Source organism: Populus alba, chromosome 2 (genome assembly GCF_005239225.2).
Source record: "Populus alba chromosome 2, ASM523922v2, whole genome shotgun sequence".
Classification (NCBI taxonomy): Eukaryota; Viridiplantae; Streptophyta; class Magnoliopsida; order Malpighiales; family Salicaceae; genus Populus; species Populus alba.
In genome coordinates this window covers 17,069,749-17,091,658 of record NC_133285.1, presented here as the reverse complement: position 1 = coordinate 17,091,658, position 21,910 = coordinate 17,069,749, and the positions used below count along the sequence as shown (strand labels likewise).

Here is a 21,910-nt window from a genome sequence, read left to right as displayed (position 1 = left end):
TTGTAAAATCGATGAAAAATTCTACGTATTCGGACATGCAAGCAAAGAATCTATTTCAACAATTAATTAGCATATCGTAAAATGAGAGTATCTTGATTTTTGAGGGACAAAGTACCGCTTTTCGTGAGTTGTACAGGCGATATTTCTTCACTTGGAATTATTCACTATTGTCTATAAATTAGTCAATAAAATGGAAGCACATCCAGCTTTCATGTTTTGAGACAAAATTATTTTGGGTAATGGCAATTTAATTTGAAATACATGTTTAGTTTAATTTTAGAAATGGGGACGTTGGGCTTGGACCCCTCTTCAAACCTTACGCACACATGTTTGGATGCTGAGAAAAGCAATGTGATGCAAAATCTTATTTTTTCTTTATCAAAAGATGACGGGACAGAAATATTGTTGAAGCATGACTAGCTAGCTCTCCAGCAGAGTTAAAAGTAGGTGCAAAGAATTTATCACTTTGAAAAAGATTTAGGTGAGCTTTGACATTTTGCATTAATGTGACGTGCCACTAATTAACGAACGAATTAAATCGACCAACATTGACAACATTTTCAATATTTCCAAAAGATGAAGAATCACATAGTTTAGTGCGTATATAATCACAACGTTGAATGCATATATATATAATGTGATTTTTTTATAATCGTTTATTTATTTATATATATATTGTGTGTTTGTTTAGAAAATAATATAAATTTATACTTTGAAAGAATAAAAAGAAGAGATGCTATATTTATAGTTGATTTCTCCAGTTTTTTTTTAGAAGACCCTAATGTTATTTCTATTTTAAATAGCATAAATCTGAATTTGAATAATTTGTTAATATAAAAAAAAATTAATTTGTTAAATAGCATAAATCTGAAAATATTTTAAAAATCTTGGTAAATTAATCTGGATATATATATCAATGAAATACCCATGATTAACTTTCCAAAAATCGCATGCAATTGCAATTAACCGATGGATCCCTACAATAACAATAACAATAACAATAATAATAATAATAATATATAAAAAACATTGGATCCCATAATACCTATTCTTGAAAATCTTGTGAAATTAATGATGAATAATTCCGGAAATTAATGATGAAAAATCCTCCCAAAATATTTTTTCTTCTCTTGTGTATTCGCATTGCATTTAATTATTTCTATATATACACTTACATTACAATGTATGCATACATTAATGAATTCTTTTTCTAGAAAAAATAAAGAAGTCGACTCATTTTTAGTTCCATTGGCGCCTTAAAGATCCTAATACCTTACCCAGAAGGAGACAAAGGTCTAACATATGACAAAAAGATAACAGTTTAAAGTAATTCTCTAAAAATGGGGATCATAAAAACTATAATTTGAAAATCTTAGGAATTTTTTTTTTTTTAAGAAAAAATCATATAAATAAGTGCTTGAGAAACATAAAACAACAATTCACATATAAATAGTTTCCATAATATGCTAGAGAGAGATTGAAAAGACATATATTTTGAGTCTTCAAGAACATGAGTTTCTTTTCTTCTTTTTTTAATCGGATGTAGAAGTGGCTAGATGAGATGATTTGGAATTTTAAACCCCCCCCCTCCCCCATATAAACAAAAAATCAGAAAAAAAAGAGAAAGTATAAAAAAAACAAACATTGGAAGAAAATAAAAACATATATAAGTTAAAAAAAATATATCAGAACGCCAAAGATATTCCCGAAGACTGGTTGAGGAGGATCGATCAAAATATATAAGATTGGAAAATATAACAATGTATTTTTCAACTAATGAAGGTCTTATTGACAAAAAAAAAATTATAGAGGAAAATTCAAAATTAAATGTTTAAGGACTCAATTGGAATTCTTCAAGGTTTCATTGAATTTATTAAGGGCTTAATTGCAAGAAAAAATTATTTTTGAAGTCAAATTAGGCTTTAATTGGAGAAAATTAAAGTCCAGGAGTCAAATTGAAGTTTTTAAGAGTTTATCAGGTTAAATCAGTTGTTTATTTGCATAAATATTAAAGTTTGATTGATAATTAATAACTTAATTGAAGAAATTCAAAACCAAAAACTAAACTGAAAAAAGATGTGTGAATATAAGGGCTGGAATTGACCAAATCAAGAGCTAAATAAAAAAAATTATAAGTTTGTTTGTCAATTGAGAGTTAAAATACACAAATTCAGAATCAAAAACTAAAATGAGCTTGGAAAGAGTCAATTTATAAGAAATTAAAAGTTAGGGAGGCGATTATAGATTTAATTAGAAAAAATTAGAAGAACATGGATTCAATTGAAATTTATCAATCCCGAATTAAAACCCTAATGCACGTGTCTTTGCAAGAATTCAGAAATTATTGATTCTTGCATGATTTTTAAAATATATGTATCTTTGTTTTGACCAAATCTAATCTGTTTTGAAACTCATGTTGTTGGGTCCATGTTCAATGTTTTTTTATATTCTTGTTTTTTAATTTTTTTTGTTTGATCTGTTATGTTCAATAATTTTTTAATTTTATAATTTTAGTTTTGTTTTTTTATTGTTTTGTAGTTTGATCTCTTTTGCAAGAATCCTACAATAAGTTTGTAATATTATAAAGAGTTTTGACCTACATTTTAAAAATAAAAAAAAATATTTTATTTATTTTAATATATGGCATTATAAATATGTATTTTTGATATTACATTAAGAAAAACAGTTTAATTTATTTTTTTTTTATTAGTATTAGAATGACTGAATTAAGATAAGTTGTTCTGAGTACACTGCCCTGAGCACTTTAGGTATGAAAATAATTGTTGCCATGAGAGTTAGTTGGAACCATTAAAAATGTGTTTTCCTCTAGTCCCTTTCTTCTCACATTATTTGGGGAAAAGCCCACCTGTTGCAATTAAATTTTCCTCTGACTCCATTGTTTTTTTACAGGAAGGTTTGCCACTGCCAACTTGTAAACTGATAATAGGATTCCTCACAAAAACTCTCTTTGTTGGACGCAGTTCATCAACATAATCAACCTTTAGAATATCCCTTCTACCATTTCTTACAATATTCGTAACATTTTCACCCATAATATCATAATAAGAGACTTTCTTATATCCATATCGTTGTTGTTTTTAGCAGTCCCACTCATTGCTTCAGTTCTTGCTCCATTTGTTTTATCTTCCATCAGCTCCTCAGAACAGAATTGTTTAGAAGCATTCACTGGTGATTTGATCGAATCATTCAGGGAGGAAATTGAATCACAATTTGAAGGAATCGGTCGACCTCCCGGCCCATTTAGCCAGTAAGAACTAACCTCCAAACAAGGCTCTTCTGTCACTTTATAGCATAAACGGAGCCATTAATATTCACAGTATGGAAATAAAATCACGAGACCAAGGAACTATCAAAATTCTGCAGACATCAAATTTCAACTTCTGAAAAGTTGAATGGTCCGACGTGAAGAGGAAATGTAGCGTTGTGAATCAATTTCACCATCATCTAGCTAGTTAGTTGTTTGCCTACGCATGCCTTCAGTCATAAGAATCAAGAAATTAGCCCCATCATAAGGAATTATACGCAACTTAGTTTTGTTTTTCTTGCTAGCTTTTAGTATAAAAACATGGTTCATATATATACATCTTCAAATGGAATAGGAAGTTGAACATTTGCTTACATATGTCAGCTCCTAATCCGTATCTTCTTCCTAGCAAAAAGTTACATAGATTATTACACAAAGTGATAACTTCTTTTAATTAAATTTTAAATGTAAATATATTGATAACGCAAATTTAGTAGGTACCAATATCAATCACGAAAATTTGCAAACATAATCAAGGCCAACTTTAATACATTATAATTAAATATTGTTCACATTTTGAAAATCATTCCTAACTTCTGTCTCCATCCCAGTTAGAAAACTTACATGACTCATCTTGATCAGGGAACCTACAAAGCTTTCAAAGAAAGTTGTCTAGTTGGCACCAAATTGATTAACCAGCTCCAATGAAGCTGTCTCTGGAGTTGAAAACAACTCCTGATCACTTTGGAGTAGGCCTGCACTTGCTTAAAGGTTAGAGAAGTATCTGTTGTCAAACTTATTTCGCTATTGTTGGTTCTAGGTTGGTGAGAACGGTGCCATTCCCACCTCAAGGACATGATTTCTGGAGGATCTTCAGCTGTGTTCAGCTCAAAGTGGGATCAGGTTTACCGATATGTTGTTGGAATCATAAAGTTAGGGTGTCAGAAAAGTCACCGGACCTAGCCAAAATGAACGGGAGCCTAGCAAAAAAGTTAAACTCTTTTAGACATCAGTAATCAAATTCATTCATGTCCCAAATTTATACATACATATCAAGACTTGAATACTAGACAATCCCACAAGGTCTCTAGTGTCTAGTTCAGCAACAACAAATTTTGATTCAATCATGATGAGGGGATCAAAGGGACTTGATCTTCTCTTTGATGACATTCAAAGGTATTATACACGCGCGATTACATTTAAAGGTTGTCGTTCTCTATTTCGACTATTAACAAAAAAAAAGGTTGTCCTTCTCTTCTTCCTCATCCCTTCCTTCTTTCTTTTTTATAGCTTTGTGTTTACAATACAACGAATCTAATCTTTTCTTTTTATAGAATATATTCCTTTTAAAAAATGAAATTCTGTTACGTTATATTGATTTCAATCCCTACCTTCTGAATGAGTTTTAGTCCAATTTCCACTTGGAAATATCGAAAATGTTTGAAGGATTCAAAATATCGTAACTTGTCAATGTTGGTTGATGTACTACGTTCGTCATTTATAGAGAGAGATGCTTCGACATTTCTGCCCTGTCATCTTTTGATAAAGAAAGATAAGATTCTGCACCTTATTGCTTTTTCTCAGCATCCAAACATGTGTAAAGTTTGAAGAGGGGTCCATGTCCAACATTAATGGGTCATACGCACACCAACCCTCATAAATAATTACATCCTCAACGACGTGGTTATAAAATAATTTTTAGTCAAATCGTAATATTTCTTTTCTTTTTTTATCAAATATCAAATCCACCATTCATTTTCCAAGAAGATGACCATACACACGTACACTTGATTTTATCATCAAATCAATGAATTATTTTGTCAGCATCAATAGTCATATCACTGTTGCAGTGAGAAACTTGTGCGAACATTTTGTCACTGTGATTTTATTGCTCCATAACTACATGCCCCTAATAGATCCAAAACGATGCATCCTTTAGTTGCATCTCCTTAATTTTCTGGTAATCTGATTTGGAGGATCATTATCATATGCCTATGCTCAGATGACTCGCACATTTTACCATGAAACATGCCCTATTGTGGCCAACATAGTTCTGGAGTCCTTGTTCAGGCTTTGCAGACAAATCCCAGGATTGGAGACAGCCTCACTCGACTTCATTTCCATGATTGTTTTGTTAATGTAACCATCTTTATAACCAATCATGTTCTTTTCTCTAACATTGATATATAATCAAACATGATGTTTCTTGAACTTCAAGTGTTAATTACCAGCTTCGTTCAGGGTTGTGATATTGGATCAATTCTTCTACACAACACTTATAAAAATATACTAATAAAATCTTAGTTCATACATATATAATTTTCTTGTATTCTTGAATGTGTTAGGCTAACATGTGTCATCATGAAACATATTTCCGTGTATGCATGCTGGGTTTGATACTTAGCAAACCCAGGTGATGGTGGGTCTGACACCTGCCAGACCCAACGCTTGAGCCTAACACGCTATCATGCCAACACGGTGGGCCAGTCATGCATTATCCGAGGGTGTCAAGCTCAAGGATTTTTGTCATCGCTCCTCGGGTATAGCTAGATTTACTATATCCATGGATTCAAACATAAAACATAAATATAATGCCATCAATTCTATAAAAAATTTTACATAAAATCATAAAGAAAATTATTTATCAACAAATAAGCATAATTAAAAAAAATTTACACTCCACCAGCTGTATTAAAATATATTAAAGTCTCTTGTGGTTTGCCATATCTTTATCATTTTAAAGAATAAAATAAGTTAAATACAATTTATTATGAAAATAAAATTACACCAACTATTTATATATCTCCATAAAAAAATAAAATTTATAAGTTATATCTTTTCCTAACAAAAGCCAACGTGTCTAGCTGGAAATTTCGGAGAATGAATACAGACTACTGAACTATCTTTTTCTTTCTTTCTTTCTACTGTGCTCTCTTTGCAAGGCATTCTGCCAGCACTGTGCACTTAAGAGCCTTCCTATCTTATTTATTTCAATGGTGTGGTGGTTACATTATCACATGGTTCAAGACCACGTAATACAATATACACGTGCTCTTATCATCAAATCAACCAAGTCTTTCGTCGTCATCGATACTCATATCACTTCTGCGATGTGGGCACATTTTGTGTATGATTTTATTGCTCCATAACTACATTCCCCAGCATCACTGGTTTATTAATCGAGGGAAAGAGTGCTTTTTTTTGTTTTCAAAATGATGGTAGATAAAGCAATGCATCCGTTAGTTGCATCTCTTTTTCTTGTAATCTGGTTTGGAGGATCACTTCCCTATGCCTATGCTCAGCTGAGTCCCACTTTTTACGATGAATCATGCCCTAATGTGAACAACATCATTCGTGGAGTCCTTGTTCAGGCTTTGTACACAGATCCCAGGATTGGAGCCAGCCTCACTCGACTTCATTTCCATGATTGTTTTGTTAATGTAACCATCTTTATAACTAATTATGTTCTTTTTCTAACATTGTTAGATAATCAAACATGTTGTTTCTTGAACTTCAAGTGTTAATTATCAGCTTCGTTCAGGGTTGTGATGGATCGATTCTTTTGGACAACACTGATACTATAGAGAGTGAGAAAGAAGCTGCTCCAAATAATAATTCAGCAAGAGGTTTTGATGTTGTTGATGACATGAAGGCTGCAGTAGAGAATGCTTGTCCTGGGATCGTCTCCTGTGCTGATATTCTCGCCATTGCAGCTGAAGAGGCTGTTTGTTTGGTATGTTAATGATTTCTCTTGCCTGTAACTCTTCTCAAACTTTAGTGAATTTAAAGAAAGAGTAGAAAGCAAGGAGAGTTTTTTTTTTTTTTTTTGTCAAATCATGGGCTACTAATATGCTAATTTCGTTGAACCTAAAATTGAAAATGCGCTAATCCATGTGTCTTTGCTGCAGCTTCTTGTTTTTGGATACATTGTTGTTTGCTTCTTAAATTAATGTTTGATCACAGGCAGGAGGACCCTCATGGACAGTTCCTTTGGGAAGAAGAGACAGCTTAATAGCAAACAGAAGTGGTGCTAATTCTGCCCTTCCGTCTCCCTTCGCGAGCCTTGATGTTCTCAAATCCAAGTTTGCAGCCGTGGGCCTCGACACCAGCAGTGACCTGGTTGCCCTTTCAGGTATGCCTGTATTAGTATTCTGATCCATTTATGTCTTTTTGCAAGGTTTGACATGCATATTTTTCAGGTGCTCACACATTTGGAAGGGCTCAATGTTCAAGTTTCAATCTTAGATTGTATAATTTTAGTGGCAGTGGCAATCCTGATCCAACACTGAACACAACCTATCTAGCAGAACTTCAACAATTATGTCCTCAAGCTGGAAATGAGAGCGTTGTTACAAATCTTGATCCCACTACACCTGATACTTTCGATGGCAACTATTTTTCCAATCTTCAGACCAATGAAGGCCTGCTTCGTAGTGATCAAGAGTTGTTTTCTACTACAGGTGCCGATACCATTGACATTGTCAACAATTTTAGTAGTAATCAGACTGCATTCTTTGAAAGCTTTGTGGTGTCCATGATTAGAATGGGGAATATTAGCCCCTTAACCGGGACAGATGGAGAGATCAGATTGAATTGCAGAAGAGTCAACGACAACTCAACCGGATCAAATGCTCTCCTGGTTAGCTCAATTTAAATGAGAAGACAAGATTGAGATCAAACAAATGTCTATATGGCATGCTGCTAGCTAGCATCTTGGAAAGAAAACGCTACATGAAGCAAGCCGGAGACATCCTTTTATGTATCTACATATGGTTCTCTATTTCAGTTTATGCATGCTGCCTCCAAATCTGTGTCTGCTGCAAATCAGCTTTGCGAGGCATGGTTTGAGTTGTAGATGCTCCTGCTACTAAATAATGTTAAAATCTACCTAATGCTTTCTCACTTGTCATCATGGATCTTCAAACCATGACCTTAAAAGTGATTCTGCCATTTCCACTTTGACATCCACTTACGTTCTTCCGAGATATTAAAATTACGTTCTTGAATTTGAAATGTTCAATATCAAGAGAGAGAGAGATGGAGAAGATAAAGGAAGGATTGGCCCTTAACTGACAGATACAAGGGCCCAATTATTTGCATCACTTAAATAAGGCCATCTACCAAAATATAAAGGGTAGACCTAAGATTAATGCTCCAACTTTTAATAATTCACGTCCAGCCTCTCAGGTCTTGATTAAGCTATCCATCATCGTAATTGGGTTCTTAAAGTTGTAGATGTTCCTCAATTGAACCCCCCTGTTTATGTCCTTAATTTATTACTTACGTCTAACTTGCACATATTATGCATGGGAAGGTTTTAAAAGACAGACCAAATTGAGAAACGTATGATAGATTGAGGCTTAGCATGTTATCCGTGATCTGAGGCTTAGATTTTGCTGGATTTTAATTAAAAAAAAATTAACTTGGTGTAATTTTGTTTAAAACTTTAGGTTGATTAGCTGTTAGCCCGAGAAAAACCCAGCTAAAATTCATTGATTTTATTCTTTTTAATTTTTTTTAAATAATATTATTTGATTTGCCACCTGACTTATAACCCGGTTTTGTTTTGGGTTAGATTTAAAAATATAATTATCCATAATTTCTTAGATTTTTACCTTTAACTTTAGTATGAAAATGGAAATGCTGAATTTTCTGTTTTGGGTGGATATATAAACCTCCCAGATTGCGATTCATTCATCTCAACATAGCCACTAGCTAGCAAACCCCCATTTGTAAATCAATTCTTTTTTTTTAAATGAGCAGATAAGTTCTTCTTTTTTAGAATGAACATAGCAATTCATGTCAGATGAAATGCATCACCAGCAACGAATTTTCTTCTCCAGATTCCAGTGCAAGAAAACGTGTAAATTAAATGGCCCATCATTACACATTTACATTTCTCTCCTCCCTCCAATCCTTCATGACATTAAACATTTTTTTTTGTTGACATTAATTCTTATATAGATAAGGTCAAGTTTTTTAATTTATATGGATGGCCTCTTTGAGGTTGCAAAAGCCAGCAAGAGTATAAACTTAGGGGTGTTTGGGACATCTAAAAAATTTTGAAATTTTTTTTTTTTTATTAAAAATAATTTTATTTTATTTTTCTGATCGTTTTGATGCATTGATATCAAAAATAATTTTAAAAAACTAAAAAAATTATTTTAATTTACTTTTAAATAAAAAATAATTTAAACTGTTATTATTACCATAATTTCAAACATACTCTTAATAATATTCTAAGAGACTTTGTTATGTGACTAAAAAACATTATCATTATTATCATCCTCGTCATAAAAACACCATCATCTTGTCTATGAACCAATATCAATTTGGACATTAAATCTCTCTGTTAATTTTTTTTTTAAAATTTTTTTTTTTTTTTGCCTTAGTCAAATGCAAGACTTTGCTCACGTACATTCACCCGTGCATTAAAATAAGAAGAATAAAAATAATTAATTCTTTCAATGAATATATATCTAGCTTCCTCTGAAAGCACAAAGTAAAACACGGATTCCACGGTGCCTAGAATTATTTTTAGAGAGTCACAGAGTCTAGAAGCCCTATGCTTGCTCCAAGAACATATATTATTCTTTGTCTATATATATATAAAAAGATAAAGAATACTACTTGTTGCATAAGTTTAGAAGAAAGTGTTCAATGTAATAGGAGAAAAAAAAAATTATATTTCCGTGAGACTAGCTATTAATATCAACTCCCTGAAGAGAGGGGCACTGAGACCCATCATGTTTTATCATTGTAAATAGATACGAAAATACTTTTTTTTTTTCACCTTCTTTTCACGGTTTCTCTCACTTTATTATCAATTTCTCTTTAAGAAATAACTATTAACAAGTACTCGAGAATCAACATAAAATTTCTCCATGTAAGTGGTGCTTTTTCCCCTTAAATTATGTACTTTCATGTAGACATTTAGAATTCCACTCGTAAAAGCTATGGATAAGGTAAGTCACTAATTATAATGAAACAATGAAATTAATACTTGGCCTCTTGTCATTAATGGGTCATTAATGTGATTAGATAATTGACTAAGGAAACCTTATCTCGAATAATAAAAAAAAATGTGAAGGAAACAAGAAGTCATATATTAGATATAATTAAATGAAAAGGTCTACATGTTTGAATGAGTAGCTTCTTATAGGAATCCAAATGGCATATATTCCACAAACACAGCTTATTTTAAACCATAATCATGCGATTAAAACATTTTTAAGTTGATTTAATTGCTTGCTACCCAAGGAAACTTATTGCCATATCCATCCCCACATACGTGTACGTATCCATGTTATCAGGACTGTGACTGTAAATTAAATAAATATGTTTAGTTCTATTGTATGGAAATTGCAGGCAGCGTGTCATAGCTTCCAAACCTCTTTGCAACTCTATAATTGAGAACTTCTATGAATCCTCATTCAAGCTGTGAACACTGAAAACATCATTTGTATACAAGAGAAAATGAAGCTTTCAAAACTTATGGTTGTAGCTTTATTCTATGCATTTTTGGTTGGAGGGCCATTAGCCTATGGTCAGCTTACTCCAACATTTTATGATGAAACATGTCCATATGTGATCAGTATCATCCGTGGAGTCATTGCAGAGACCTTGATTCTCGATCCCCGGATCGGTGCTAGCCTCATTAGGCTTCACTTCCATGACTGTTTTGTTAATGTAAGTTGAAATATGTATTTTGCTGACCATGATCAAAGGACTTCTAGCAAAACATTTGAATATTCCTGACAGGTTGTTGTTTTTTTTTGCAGGGCTGTGATGGATCTATTTTGTTGGACAAAACTGCTACTATAGACACCGAAAAGGAAGCTTTCGCTAACAATAATTCTGCAAGAGGCTTTGATGTTGTTGATATAATGAAGGAAAGGTTGGAGGGTGTTTGTCCCGGTACTGTGTCCTGTGCTGATATACTAGTCATCGCAGCTGAAGAATCGGTTGTCTTGGTATGCTATATCACAATTGATTTCATAAGAATTCGAAATCAATTTTAATTTTTTTACATGTTGGAACTTAAGTGGCAAGCAGATTGAGGCAAAGGGAGCTGAAATCTCTATTTACATAGATCATTTGTATTTTTATAGCATTTATTTTAACCTTCTTTATGGTTACTGCATGCAGGCAGGAGGTCCATGGTGGCCAATTCCATTAGGAAGAAGAGACAGTCTGACAGCGAACAGAACTGCTGCTAATGCTTTCATCCCAGGTCCCCGTGACACCCTCGAGCGTCTCAGATCCAGATTTACTGTTGTTGGCCTCAACAACAACACCGATCTGGTAGCACTATCTGGTAACAATTGTTTTTTCCCTTCCTCTTGAGAAACATGATCACAAAATATTAAACTGTGATATAATATTCTAAAAATATATTATCTTCTAATTCATTCAAGTAAAAGATTCTTTGATTATTCAAGTTCTGATACCAAATCAAAAACCAATCCAATCTTAAGCTATAAAAATAGTTATATATTACTCTCTACAACTCATCATAAGAAAATTATTTATACCATTATTATTCCTTTGATGACATTTTGGTGTTTTTATTCTTAGGTGCTCACACATTTGGACGAGCTCAGTGTAGAACTTTCATTGATCGATTGTACAACTTCAACAGCACAGGCCTTCCTGACCCAACGCTGGACACAACTTACCTAGCAACACTTCAGCAATTATGTCCCCAGGGAGGAAATGGGACTGTGCTGGCTGATCTTGATCCCACAACACCTGATGGCTTTGATAATAACTATTTCTCCAATCTTCAAGCTAATAAAGGCCTGCTTCAGAGTGATCAAGAACTGTTTTCGACTCCTGGGGCTGATGATATCATCGAACTTGTTGACATATTCAGTACTGATGAAACAGCTTTCTTCGAAAGCTTTGTTGAGTCCATGATAAGAATGGGGAATCTGAGTCCTTTGACAGGGACAGAAGGTGAGATCAGATTGAACTGCAGAGCAGTCAATGCAGACTTGGCTGGAAAAGATAGTGTGCTTGTTAGCTCGGTTTGAAAGCCAGACCATGCCAAGAAAAAATTGAAAATAACCTCATGTATGTGTGTAATAAAAATAACTTTGCTGGAAATGAAATGTAATAATCAAAAATTCAGAATAAATATTAAAGTTACAGCTTAGTCTATTTGCCCGGCTGAGTACTCTTCAATGGAATTTCTTTGAACAGGCGTTCAGAGAGGCTCTAATTTACTAATATAAATACGCAAATTATATGGCAATAAGAGAGCACTGCATTTTAAATGGCTATGAAGGATAAAGGAGGCTATGAAGGATAAAGGATCAAACTAATGGAGATTGTTACCAAGATACATCGTATTACTTTGGGGGATCTTGGATCTATATAAGGGCCCAAAGATATCTTACGGAGAACAAACTAGATTTTTAAGAATCATTTTTTTTAGTTTTTTAGTTTGGTATAAAGCTTTCCTTTCTTTCTTTCCTTCTTCTCCTTGTTTATGTACACAAACATTATTTTTTTTTCAGTTAGTCAAGTCTTTCCAGCACTTAGATTTTATATAAAATCTTGATTATTACCACACACAAAAAAGACTCTAATATAAATAAATACGTGTTTGACTAGTTTTGGGATTACTTTATTTTAATAGTGAGTATTCATGATACATCTTAAAAATTATTTGACCTAGTAAGAGATCAACAACTCCTTTCTAATATTCTAAGCTATCAAACCATTTCTCTATATTTTATATTTAGTTTGTGTTTTGTAGTATGGTGGGGTTTAGTTAAAATTATATTTTATTTCAATCATAATTTTTACAAATATTTAATTAATCAACCCATGGCCATATAAGTTGTGAACACTGAAATTAAAATTATTCTTGTAGGAAAAATAATATATGAACATTTTATAACAAATATCTTGATTTATATTTAATAAAATATACATTTATAAAATAAAGTGAAATACATAACAAAAAATATTATAAATAAATAAAGTGTTTTATGTTCACACTCTTTGTCATACGGTGATGTCAATTGTATTCCCACAAAATCAAGATGAAAATATATACATTAAGGAAGATTGTGAGTCACTATCTAATAATTTTAAAAAAATTAAAAATCTTAAAATAAACAGTAGTTTTAAATATTCATGTAAGGGGTTAATTATATATATAAAAAAAAATAACGTCATTCTTATTGCATCATTTCTTATTAAAAGTTATTTTTACTATGTGTTTTCTCTTAAATTTATTTTTTTGATTACTCTTATCATAATATTTCTTAATTTATTTCCAATTTATTTCTATTTACTTGAGAAAACATTGATGTTGATGCCCAAAAATAAAAGACACAATGCACTATTTGCAAAATTTTAGCATCATTCCTTAAAGAAGGAAATTTCCCTTCACATAAAGCTTTAATATTGATCTTAAACAAAGAGACTTATTGAAAAAGGTTAAACCAAAGTTCTAAAATTTTTCTACAAATTTATTTCTAAGATCCTATTTTCTTAAAACAAACATTTATTAGAAAAACAAAATTAGCTCTTTTATTTATTGGGTATGTCAGCTTGATAGTCTTTTTGATTTTTGCGAGTTATAGTAGAATCAATGAACTTGTTACTAAGTCAAAATATAGATGTATAAATTTTTTTTTTAAGAAATAATATTTTTTTCAGATGCTAACACAAAATAAAAAAAAAAATTAATTTTAATTTGTTTATGCTAAGATAAATATTCTTATTGAATGCTAAAATGATAAAAAAAAAATCTCTTTTTTTTTTTTTGGCAAGCAAACATAACTAGAAAGAATATGCAAAGAAAATTATTATTATTTTGGAAAGACTTGGAGGTGATGCTAAATATATACCTTTGATGTTATTTTTTATTACATATTTTTTTAATCCTTTTTCTTTTTTTCTTTTTTTTCTTGACCATGTATTTACTTAACCCAAACCCACGGATACAACCTACATAATTTAGCCCAAATTAATAAAGCTAAAGCCCAATATTCCATAAAGAAAATCTAAGCCCACAGTCCATCTCACAACCAACGGCCCGTGCTGAAAATGCCTTAGGGCTTTAAGGCCAGCCCGGTACATAAGAAAACGTACGGGCTTTCCAAAGCAGCCCAAACTTCTTTAAACAACAAACGCAAAACTTATATGGATTATTTTTTTTCTTTTTTTAAGGAGAAAAGGAATTCTAGATATATCACCTTCTTAACAAGTATGGATTATCTAGTATACAAAGCTATGCTATGTCGCATCAAAAAAAAAATTGAATATAATAAAAATTATTAAGATTATAGAATTATTTAATATTTTTATTAAAATTGACTCAATATATTAACTTTAAAACTTTTTTATTTTATTTTTCTTGTATTTAAAATTAAATTATTTCAGAATTGTTCTAATATGATCTAGTCAATTTAATTGGTTCAAAGATATCTCATTCAACCGATAAAGTTTAAAAATAAAAATAATAAAATAAAATAAATAGATGAAGTTGAAAAAAAAAAAAACTCAACCCCATGTTTCACTTAAAATTTATGGAAGTTATACTATGACCTAATTAATCCAAAATTAACTTGGGTTACAAATAAAATGATCTAACTTCAATGAGTTCCCAAGGCCATATATATAAGCTGTGAACAATGAAATTAAAATTATTCTTGTAGGAGAAATTATCCACGGTACGTTTGTAATGAATACCTTGTCTCATATTTAACAAAATATATTCCACAAAATAAAGTGAAATACGTACATGATAAAAAAAAATATTATATATTAGAAAATCTTTTATTTTATAGATATAAATATAAATCTTTTGTAGTAATAATACAAAAAATACTTTATTTGTATGCCTCAGCAATTATATAAATAATGTAATTAAATATTTCCTTAACTGACATTTGTTCAAAGAATTTTTTAAGGTATATCCAGAATACTTACTATTTAAACAATAGTTTTTTTTCCACTGTATTTTCCTTCCATTAATGTATGGTTAATTAAGGTTGCGTTTATTTTTGAAAAGTGGTTTTTGGAAAACTATTTTCTAAATTTTTCCTATATTTATTTGCTATTACAAAAGTTAGTCAATGAAAAACATTTTTCGGTTAATAAAAAATATTTTCCGGTTAATGAAAAATATTTTCCAGTCAAAGAAAAATTTAGCATGGTTTCCAGGAAAGTGTTTTCCTTTTATTTTAGGCAGAAAACACTTTCCGGAAGTTGTGAAAAATTTAGAAATATCATTATTTGTTGATTATATCAAATTTGGTCCTTAAACTTTTAATTGCTAAATATATTTTGTTTTAAATATTTATTTTTTAATTTCATCCCTTATAATTTAATTTTTATATTAATTTTGGTTCTTATTTTATAATTGTTATTTGTTTTTCCCTTATTATTTTTTAATTGAAATTTTTTATCTATCAGATTTGGTCCTCATTCTTTTGATAATTATTTATTTTATTTGAAATAATTTATGAAATGTTAATTATTATTATTTTAATTTCTTTATCTTTTAATTTTTTTTTATTTTGTAGATTTGATCTCTATTATTTTGATTATTATTTATTTTATTTGATATAATCTATAAAATTATTTTTTTTTTTTTCAATTTTATTCCCATTCAATTTTTTTAATTTGTAAGATTCTCATTCAAGCAAAAATGTCCTTACATTTCTAAACACAATTGGTCCATTAACTGGAAATTGTAAAAGCAGGTTCAAAATATACCAGGAGAATTGCAGTGCCTTGATTGCCTATCTATATTTTGACACTCACTGTCAGGCCTTCCATTAAGAAAACAATTGAAGGATTTCATCAGACCGTGGTGCAAATATAGGGTATGAATCATCCTTCTACCATTGGTAACCCAATGCCAGAGCATTGCTTGCCACTCTCTCTCTCTCCACAGCGCTTTTTTTATTCCCCTTTTTCTCTCTTCAAAACATATTGCTCCTTACCGTGAAAATCATTTCTTGCATCCACCTTTCCTGGTGATACGTTGTCATTTGAACCATCTCTTAATAAAGGGTTATTTTGAGACTTTGAGATAAAGAAAGAACCCCGTTTTTAGACAGAGATTCATTGGGAACATGAAAAGAAGGTGTTTGGTTGGTGAGAAAGAGATGAAGAACTGGTGATGAAGTGAGATCTGAGGGAAGAAAAGTGAAAAAGCAGGGCCAGGAAATGATAGGCTAGGGAAAAAGAAAAATGTGCATGATAGCAAGACAAACGTGAAAACAAAAGCGAAGGGAAAACCTTTTCTTCTTGTTAAAAAGTGAAAACAGGCATTGATGCCTCGGGAGAATTAGTGAGTAGATGGTGTTCTGCTGAAGATACTTGAAGAGTCTGCCCTTGTCAAAAACTAGATTTTTTGTGTGGGGATGGAGAGAGATGTCAGTCCTGTTTAAGAACTTGCGTCAACTCATGCGTGTAATTCTTTCTTCTGAAATTTGTGAACTCAAAATGCAACAATGTGTGGTGCCCCGAAGGGTGGAAGGTAACCATCTCAACAAGCATGAGTTGTAATCTTCCCTTTCTTCTGCTGATCACTCACTTTGGATTAAAATCCTTCCTCGGATCAAAGCTCTAAAGATAAAGAAAGAATTTAACTAGAAACCTGAAGTATTACGAGTTATGATCGATATCAGACTATTGGATCAAGAGCAGAAAGAAACCAGGAACTTTTAATTTATTCAGTTTCTTGTGCATCCAAGTTACAATAAAAATCAAACAGAAGTTACACAAAGGCTTTGTACTTCTGAAAAGTCAGGCCCCGGAAGCGTATGCAGAAGCACATGAAGCATAAGGTTTAGTTGGCATCAAGAGAGACCAATGACCTTGCCCGTGGCAGTGTCGAGATCAATGTCATAAAAGCAAGGCCTTGTGGGAAGCCCTGGCATTGTACTCATAGTCCCAACCAAAGGATAGATGAAACCAGCACCAATGCTTGCCCTCACATCTCTTATTGGTAAAGAAAATCCAGTGGGGGCTCCTTTCTCAGCCGCGTTGTGTGAGAATGAATACTGGGTTTTGGCCATACAGATGGGCAGACCGGAGAACCCTTGCTTACTGTACATCTCAATTTGTTTCTCAGCCTGGTTAGACATAAAGAGATGGTCAAGTCTCTAAACATCCGTCCAAGTTTCATAAATCGCAGCATTGGCAATATGCAAAGAAATTTTACAATCCCGGACGACTAAAATGAGATAGAGAGTGGATTGCTTTGAATTATCTCGCATGGAAAATGAGCTTCATACCAGGAAAAATGCACCAAAAATCTCCCACAACGATTTTTCAACACAAGAAAAGCTTAAAACCATACTCCTTTTAACCATTTCACAATTTGACAAATTGGGTGCAAATGAGCTAATCATTTTTGGGTAAGAAGAGAGAAAACGAAAATTTGAGAGTGAAAATTTGAGACTAGAGGCAACTACCAAGTGCACAACTGTGCGCATCATGAAATGATCTTCAGATAGAACTTAAAAGAATCATTTTGGAAATTGAAAAAATGAAAGATAATAAGATAACAAGATATGAATGTTATACCTGCTCTGAGTATTCAACACCATTAGCACCGTAGGACCTTGCTATTGCCTCTATTTTCTCTTTAATACTAATATCCAAAGGATATAAGAACTTCAATGGCTGTGTCACATTCTCACATGCCTTTTGAACTGCAATTCCAAGGTCCACCTGAGGAACACAATACAGTAAGTTTATCAATCACTCATTTTAACTAATACAGATACTCAAGAAGTTAAGAGTCAGATATGTGCCACTGTCAAAAGAGGACCATTTACTGGCTTCAATGCAACTAAACCAGACAATAAGTTCATACAAGGCAGTGAACTTTTTATCCAGTGGGACATGTATTCCACGATCTGGATCCAAGACGTGATTAGAATTTTTTATTTCTTGTAAGGGATGTAAGCAGATGAGGCAGCCAAGAAGTAAGGCAGAGGATGCAAGATTTCACTTGCATAAAAATCTGCCTCCGAACACCAACGGTAAAAGTATATAGCACATGAAATAAAGTGTGAATAATATATTAGTGCTACGATAGAAGGGAAACTGAGGGACACTACCACTGAATTGATTGAGTAAGATTTAAGAAACAGGGTAACTTTGGTGTTTATATTGAGGCTGAAGTTATAACAAAAAACTTTATAATGACTGACAGGGAAATATCTTCTGTAAAGCTCAAAACTCGGAAGCATGGAGTAGTTCTTTCTAGGGAAAAAGCAAGCACCATGCAGCTCTACCTTCACTTATTTGGTTTCACAGAAAGAAGAGCAATGCTGGTTCAATATAGGAATGGACAAACAGGAAGAAGTAACTTACTGCTCCTTTCCCACCATGAGCATGGTGTGTACAGACAACAGCATCATATGCCCCAGCAGCCAAAGCTGCATTTCTGACTGCATTAAGTTCTGCTTCTGAATCAGTTGCAAACATGTTAACAGCGACAACAACATTTACACCATAAGCCTTTGTATTAGAAATATGCCTAGCTAAATTCACACAACCAGCTTCAACCAAAGACACGTTCTCAGTTGTATAGGCACGGTCAAGAGGCTTCCCAGCAACCACTTCTGGCCCACCACCATGCATTTTCAGGGCCCTAATTGTTGCAACAATAACAGCACACTGAGGAGTTAAACTGCTATATCGGCACTTTATGTTCATGAACTTTTCAGTTCCAATATCAGAACCAAAACCTGCTTCTGTGACCACAAACCCACCTGGTCCAGCCAGCTTCAGTGCAATCTTATCAGCCACAATGGAGGAATTTCCATGAGCAATGTTCGCAAAGGGACCAGCATGAACAAGAACGGGAGTTCCTTCAAGAGTCTGCATTAAAGTAGGGTTGATAGCATCCTTCATCAGTACAGTCAAGGCACCTCCAACACCAAGATCATCAGCGGTTACAGGGTCACCAGCCTTGCTATTTCCGATCACCATTTTACCAAGCCTCTCTCTCATATCAGCTAGAGATGTTGTGAGGGCCAAAACTGCCATTATCTCACTAGCTACAGAAATATCAAATCCTGTTTCTCTCACCATCCCCTTTTCTTCAGGACCTTGGCCAACAGTAATCTTTCTCAAGAACCTATCATTGACATCCATTACTCTCCTCCATGTTATGGAAGCTGGGTCAATATCAAGCCTAGCAAACTTCTTTACTTCTTGTGGTGAGAGTTCCTCGGGCTTGTTCTTGGAGATACCAAGCTTCTTCAGACGCCGAAACATTATGTCACTAAAGCTTCTTTTTCCTTCTTTGTTTGGTGGGCATAAGCGGTTTAAAAGAGCCTTGTCTGACTGGGTAGACTCATGGAAAACCCGGGTATCAATAGCAGCTGCTAGGAGATTATTTGCAGCTGTTATTGCATGAATATCTCCTGTTAGATGAAGATTGAATTCATCCATTGGAATTACTTGACTATAACCACCACCTGCTGCACCTCCTTTTATTCCAAAAGTTGGTCCTTGTGATGGTTGACGAAGGCAGGTAACAACCTAGGCTCAGAAACAGAAAGAATTCCTATCATAACAACAGAGGTATATCTGGATTTTTGTATCCGTACAATCATTTAAACCAAAGATTAAAAGAAAACAATGACGAAACACCACTGCCTACTGCAAAGAAAAATCCATATCTAGTTTCCTAAACATCCTCATGCACAAAAGGAAACAAGAATTAAAATTTCGACTTTGGCACTGCAGACATTTAACTGGAGATCAGTTTCCTGAGTTGACTAAAAAGCAACAGAAGAAATGTGGTAGCTTTCAAGATTGCAAATTTTGGACTTCTCTTCTTAAGAAATTTGAAAGCTTGAGCCGACTTTACTGCTCTTTTCACCTGTCATTGCAAAGGAGTGCGAGGACAACATACCAAATTTCTAACATAGCTTTATATAAGTTCAGCTGTTTAACATAGGTGCACATATACCAATTACCAGTAAATTGAAGGTGATTGGATGTAAACATCGTGGCCATCCATTTTTAACTTAAACAGGAGTACCGTATAAATTTAAACATGATCAGAGAGTGTGCATAAACACAATATTTAATAACTAGATTGGATGTGGCCAAATGCACAATGACTCAGCAACATCATATCCTTGCAACTACCACTGTGAAAAAATGAATCATGGGAGTACACTCCATTCTTGCAAAAAAGTGAAAAACGTAGATCTATCTCCATAGTCATCCATCTGGAACATCGCCTGATGGAACCATAACTTTTGGAGCTGAATTTTTATCTCCTCTCTTATTTCTGTTCCACAGATACTACAAGGCACTTTCCTTGTAATCAGCCAGTACAAAACTCAGTATGAATTCTTGACTACATCATTTTAACAAGATTTTAAACCCATACTAGTAGCTTGAAAATAATGGAATACAAGTTCAAAAATTTTATCGCCCAGATAAAACTCAACAACATTGACCGCACAGAACATGGACAGTAAGAAAGGATGGAATGATAACAGTAAAAAACAAGAAATGGAACAAAACAAAATGCTACCTTTTTATCAAGAAATGCACCCAAGGCTTGACAGAGGCCAACAGTAGTAGTAGACTTTCCTTCTCCAAGTGGTGTAGGAGTAATCCCTCCAACCACCACATAGTACCCATCTCCCGATCCTTCAAGCTCATCGAGCACAGACAACAGCACCTATAAAACAACCCAACAAATCAATTTCCTTGGCTTCTTCTATAAAAACACGAAAATCTAATAACCTTCAAAAAAATAATATTGAATCTTTCAAAGAAAAAAATCTAAACCATCAAAATAATCAACAAAAAACTACCACAAGACAGCAAGAAAACAATCACTGGATAATAAAATGAATTGGGGTATGAAAAACTAATATAAATCCCATCACGAGAAAGGAAAAGTAAATCACCTTGGCCTTGTACTTTCCATAAAGATCATAATGTTTAGGACTCAGATTCAGGTCTTTAGCAATCTCTGATATGTGAAAAGGTTCAACTGAGTTAGCAATGTCTATGTCTGCAGGTACCGGTGACAGCACCTCCACCTTCCTCACTGTTTTTGATGCACTCATTGTTCCCCGTTTCAGTTTTGTGAATTTGATGCCAGAAATTTCAAATCTGCGCACCTGCAATCTACAGCTTACACCAATATATTTATGATTGTGTTATTTACAGAACCAGTTGGAGAAAAATCATTTCACTAATGAAAGAATATATTCTAGTCCCTTAAATTTTGGCATAGTTTCGCTTTGTATTATATTGTTTTGGTTCATCAAATTGTGATCTTAAAATTCGTGAAAAAAATTCAAATTTGACGCTGAAAAAGTTAAGAAACTAATTAGAAAGTATAAATAATCTTGTAGTTAAATTCTATATCAACTTTATAATTATTTATAATTAATTTATTTCTTCTTTTTAGTTTTCATTAAATAAAATAAGCTCTGAAAACTAAAACTAAATAATTTTACTATATAATAATTTTAGGCCTAATCCGTGTAATATAATTATGGAGTTAATATAGAATCCAACTAACAATCAAAATTAAAAAAAAAAAAAATAAGAAAAAAACAATTTTTCAAGAAGCTCTTGCCTCATCAATATTTATAACGTGTTATCAAATATAATTTTTCTACA

At 32.8% G+C, this 21,910-nt stretch overlaps 2 protein-coding genes and 1 pseudogene across 2 annotated transcripts; 1 reads left to right on the top strand and 2 right to left on the bottom strand.

Moving 5' to 3' along the window:
* Nucleotides 1-3,658: 3,658 nt before the first annotated feature.
* LOC140955311 (peroxidase 15-like) lies at nucleotides 3,659-4,435 on the bottom strand (annotated as a pseudogene).
* A 1,829-nt stretch (nucleotides 4,436-6,264) lies between these two features.
* On the top strand, nucleotides 6,265-12,427 carry LOC118031996 (uncharacterized). The gene is made up of 8 exons (XM_035036558.2): nucleotides 6,265-6,705; nucleotides 6,807-6,998; nucleotides 7,229-7,397; nucleotides 7,465-7,904; nucleotides 10,739-10,954; nucleotides 11,047-11,238; nucleotides 11,414-11,582; nucleotides 11,843-12,427. The coding sequence occupies exons 1-8, from the start codon at nucleotides 6,478-6,480 to the stop codon at nucleotides 12,298-12,300; spliced, it is 2,064 nt and encodes a 687-aa protein (XP_034892449.2). The 5' UTR covers nucleotides 6,265-6,477; the 3' UTR covers nucleotides 12,301-12,427.
* A 4,514-nt stretch (nucleotides 12,428-16,941) lies between these two features.
* On the bottom strand, nucleotides 16,942-21,419 carry LOC118031948 (formate--tetrahydrofolate ligase). The gene is made up of 5 exons (XM_035036470.2): nucleotides 21,187-21,419; nucleotides 20,805-20,954; nucleotides 18,620-19,795; nucleotides 17,825-17,971; nucleotides 16,942-17,370 (listed from the first exon to the last, which is right to left on the bottom strand). Exons 1-5 carry the CDS (start codon nucleotides 21,346-21,348, stop codon nucleotides 17,095-17,097), a joined length of 1,911 nt encoding a protein of 636 aa, XP_034892361.1. The 5' UTR covers nucleotides 21,349-21,419; the 3' UTR covers nucleotides 16,942-17,094.
* Nucleotides 21,420-21,910: the final 491 nt, after the last annotated feature.

What these genes read in the sequence shown, in the direction of transcription:
- LOC118031996 (XM_035036558.2), top strand. Translation starts at nt 6,478, where the DNA reads ATGATGGTAGATAAAGCAATGCATCCGTTAGTTGCATCTCTTTTTCTT. An exon ending in TCCATGATTGTTTTGTTAAT is followed by an intron (nt 6,706 to 6,806) that starts GTAACCATCTTT and finishes AGCTTCGTTCAG; the next exon opens with GGTTGTGATGGATCGATTCT. An exon ending in CTGAAGAATCGGTTGTCTTG is followed by an intron (nt 11,239 to 11,413) that starts GTATGCTATATC and finishes TACTGCATGCAG; the next exon opens with GCAGGAGGTCCATGGTGGCC.
- LOC118031948 (XM_035036470.2), bottom strand. Translation starts at nt 21,348, where the DNA reads ATGAGTGCATCAAAAACAGTGAGGAAGGTGGAGGTGCTGTCACCGGTA. An exon ending in ATGGAAAGTACAAGGCCAAG is followed by an intron (nt 20,955 to 21,186) that starts GTGATTTACTTT and finishes GTTGTTTTATAG; the next exon opens with GTGCTGTTGTCTGTGCTCGA. An exon ending in GTGTTGAATACTCAGAGCAG is followed by an intron (nt 17,371 to 17,824) that starts GTATAACATTCA and finishes ATGTCTAACCAG; the next exon opens with GCTGAGAAACAAATTGAGAT.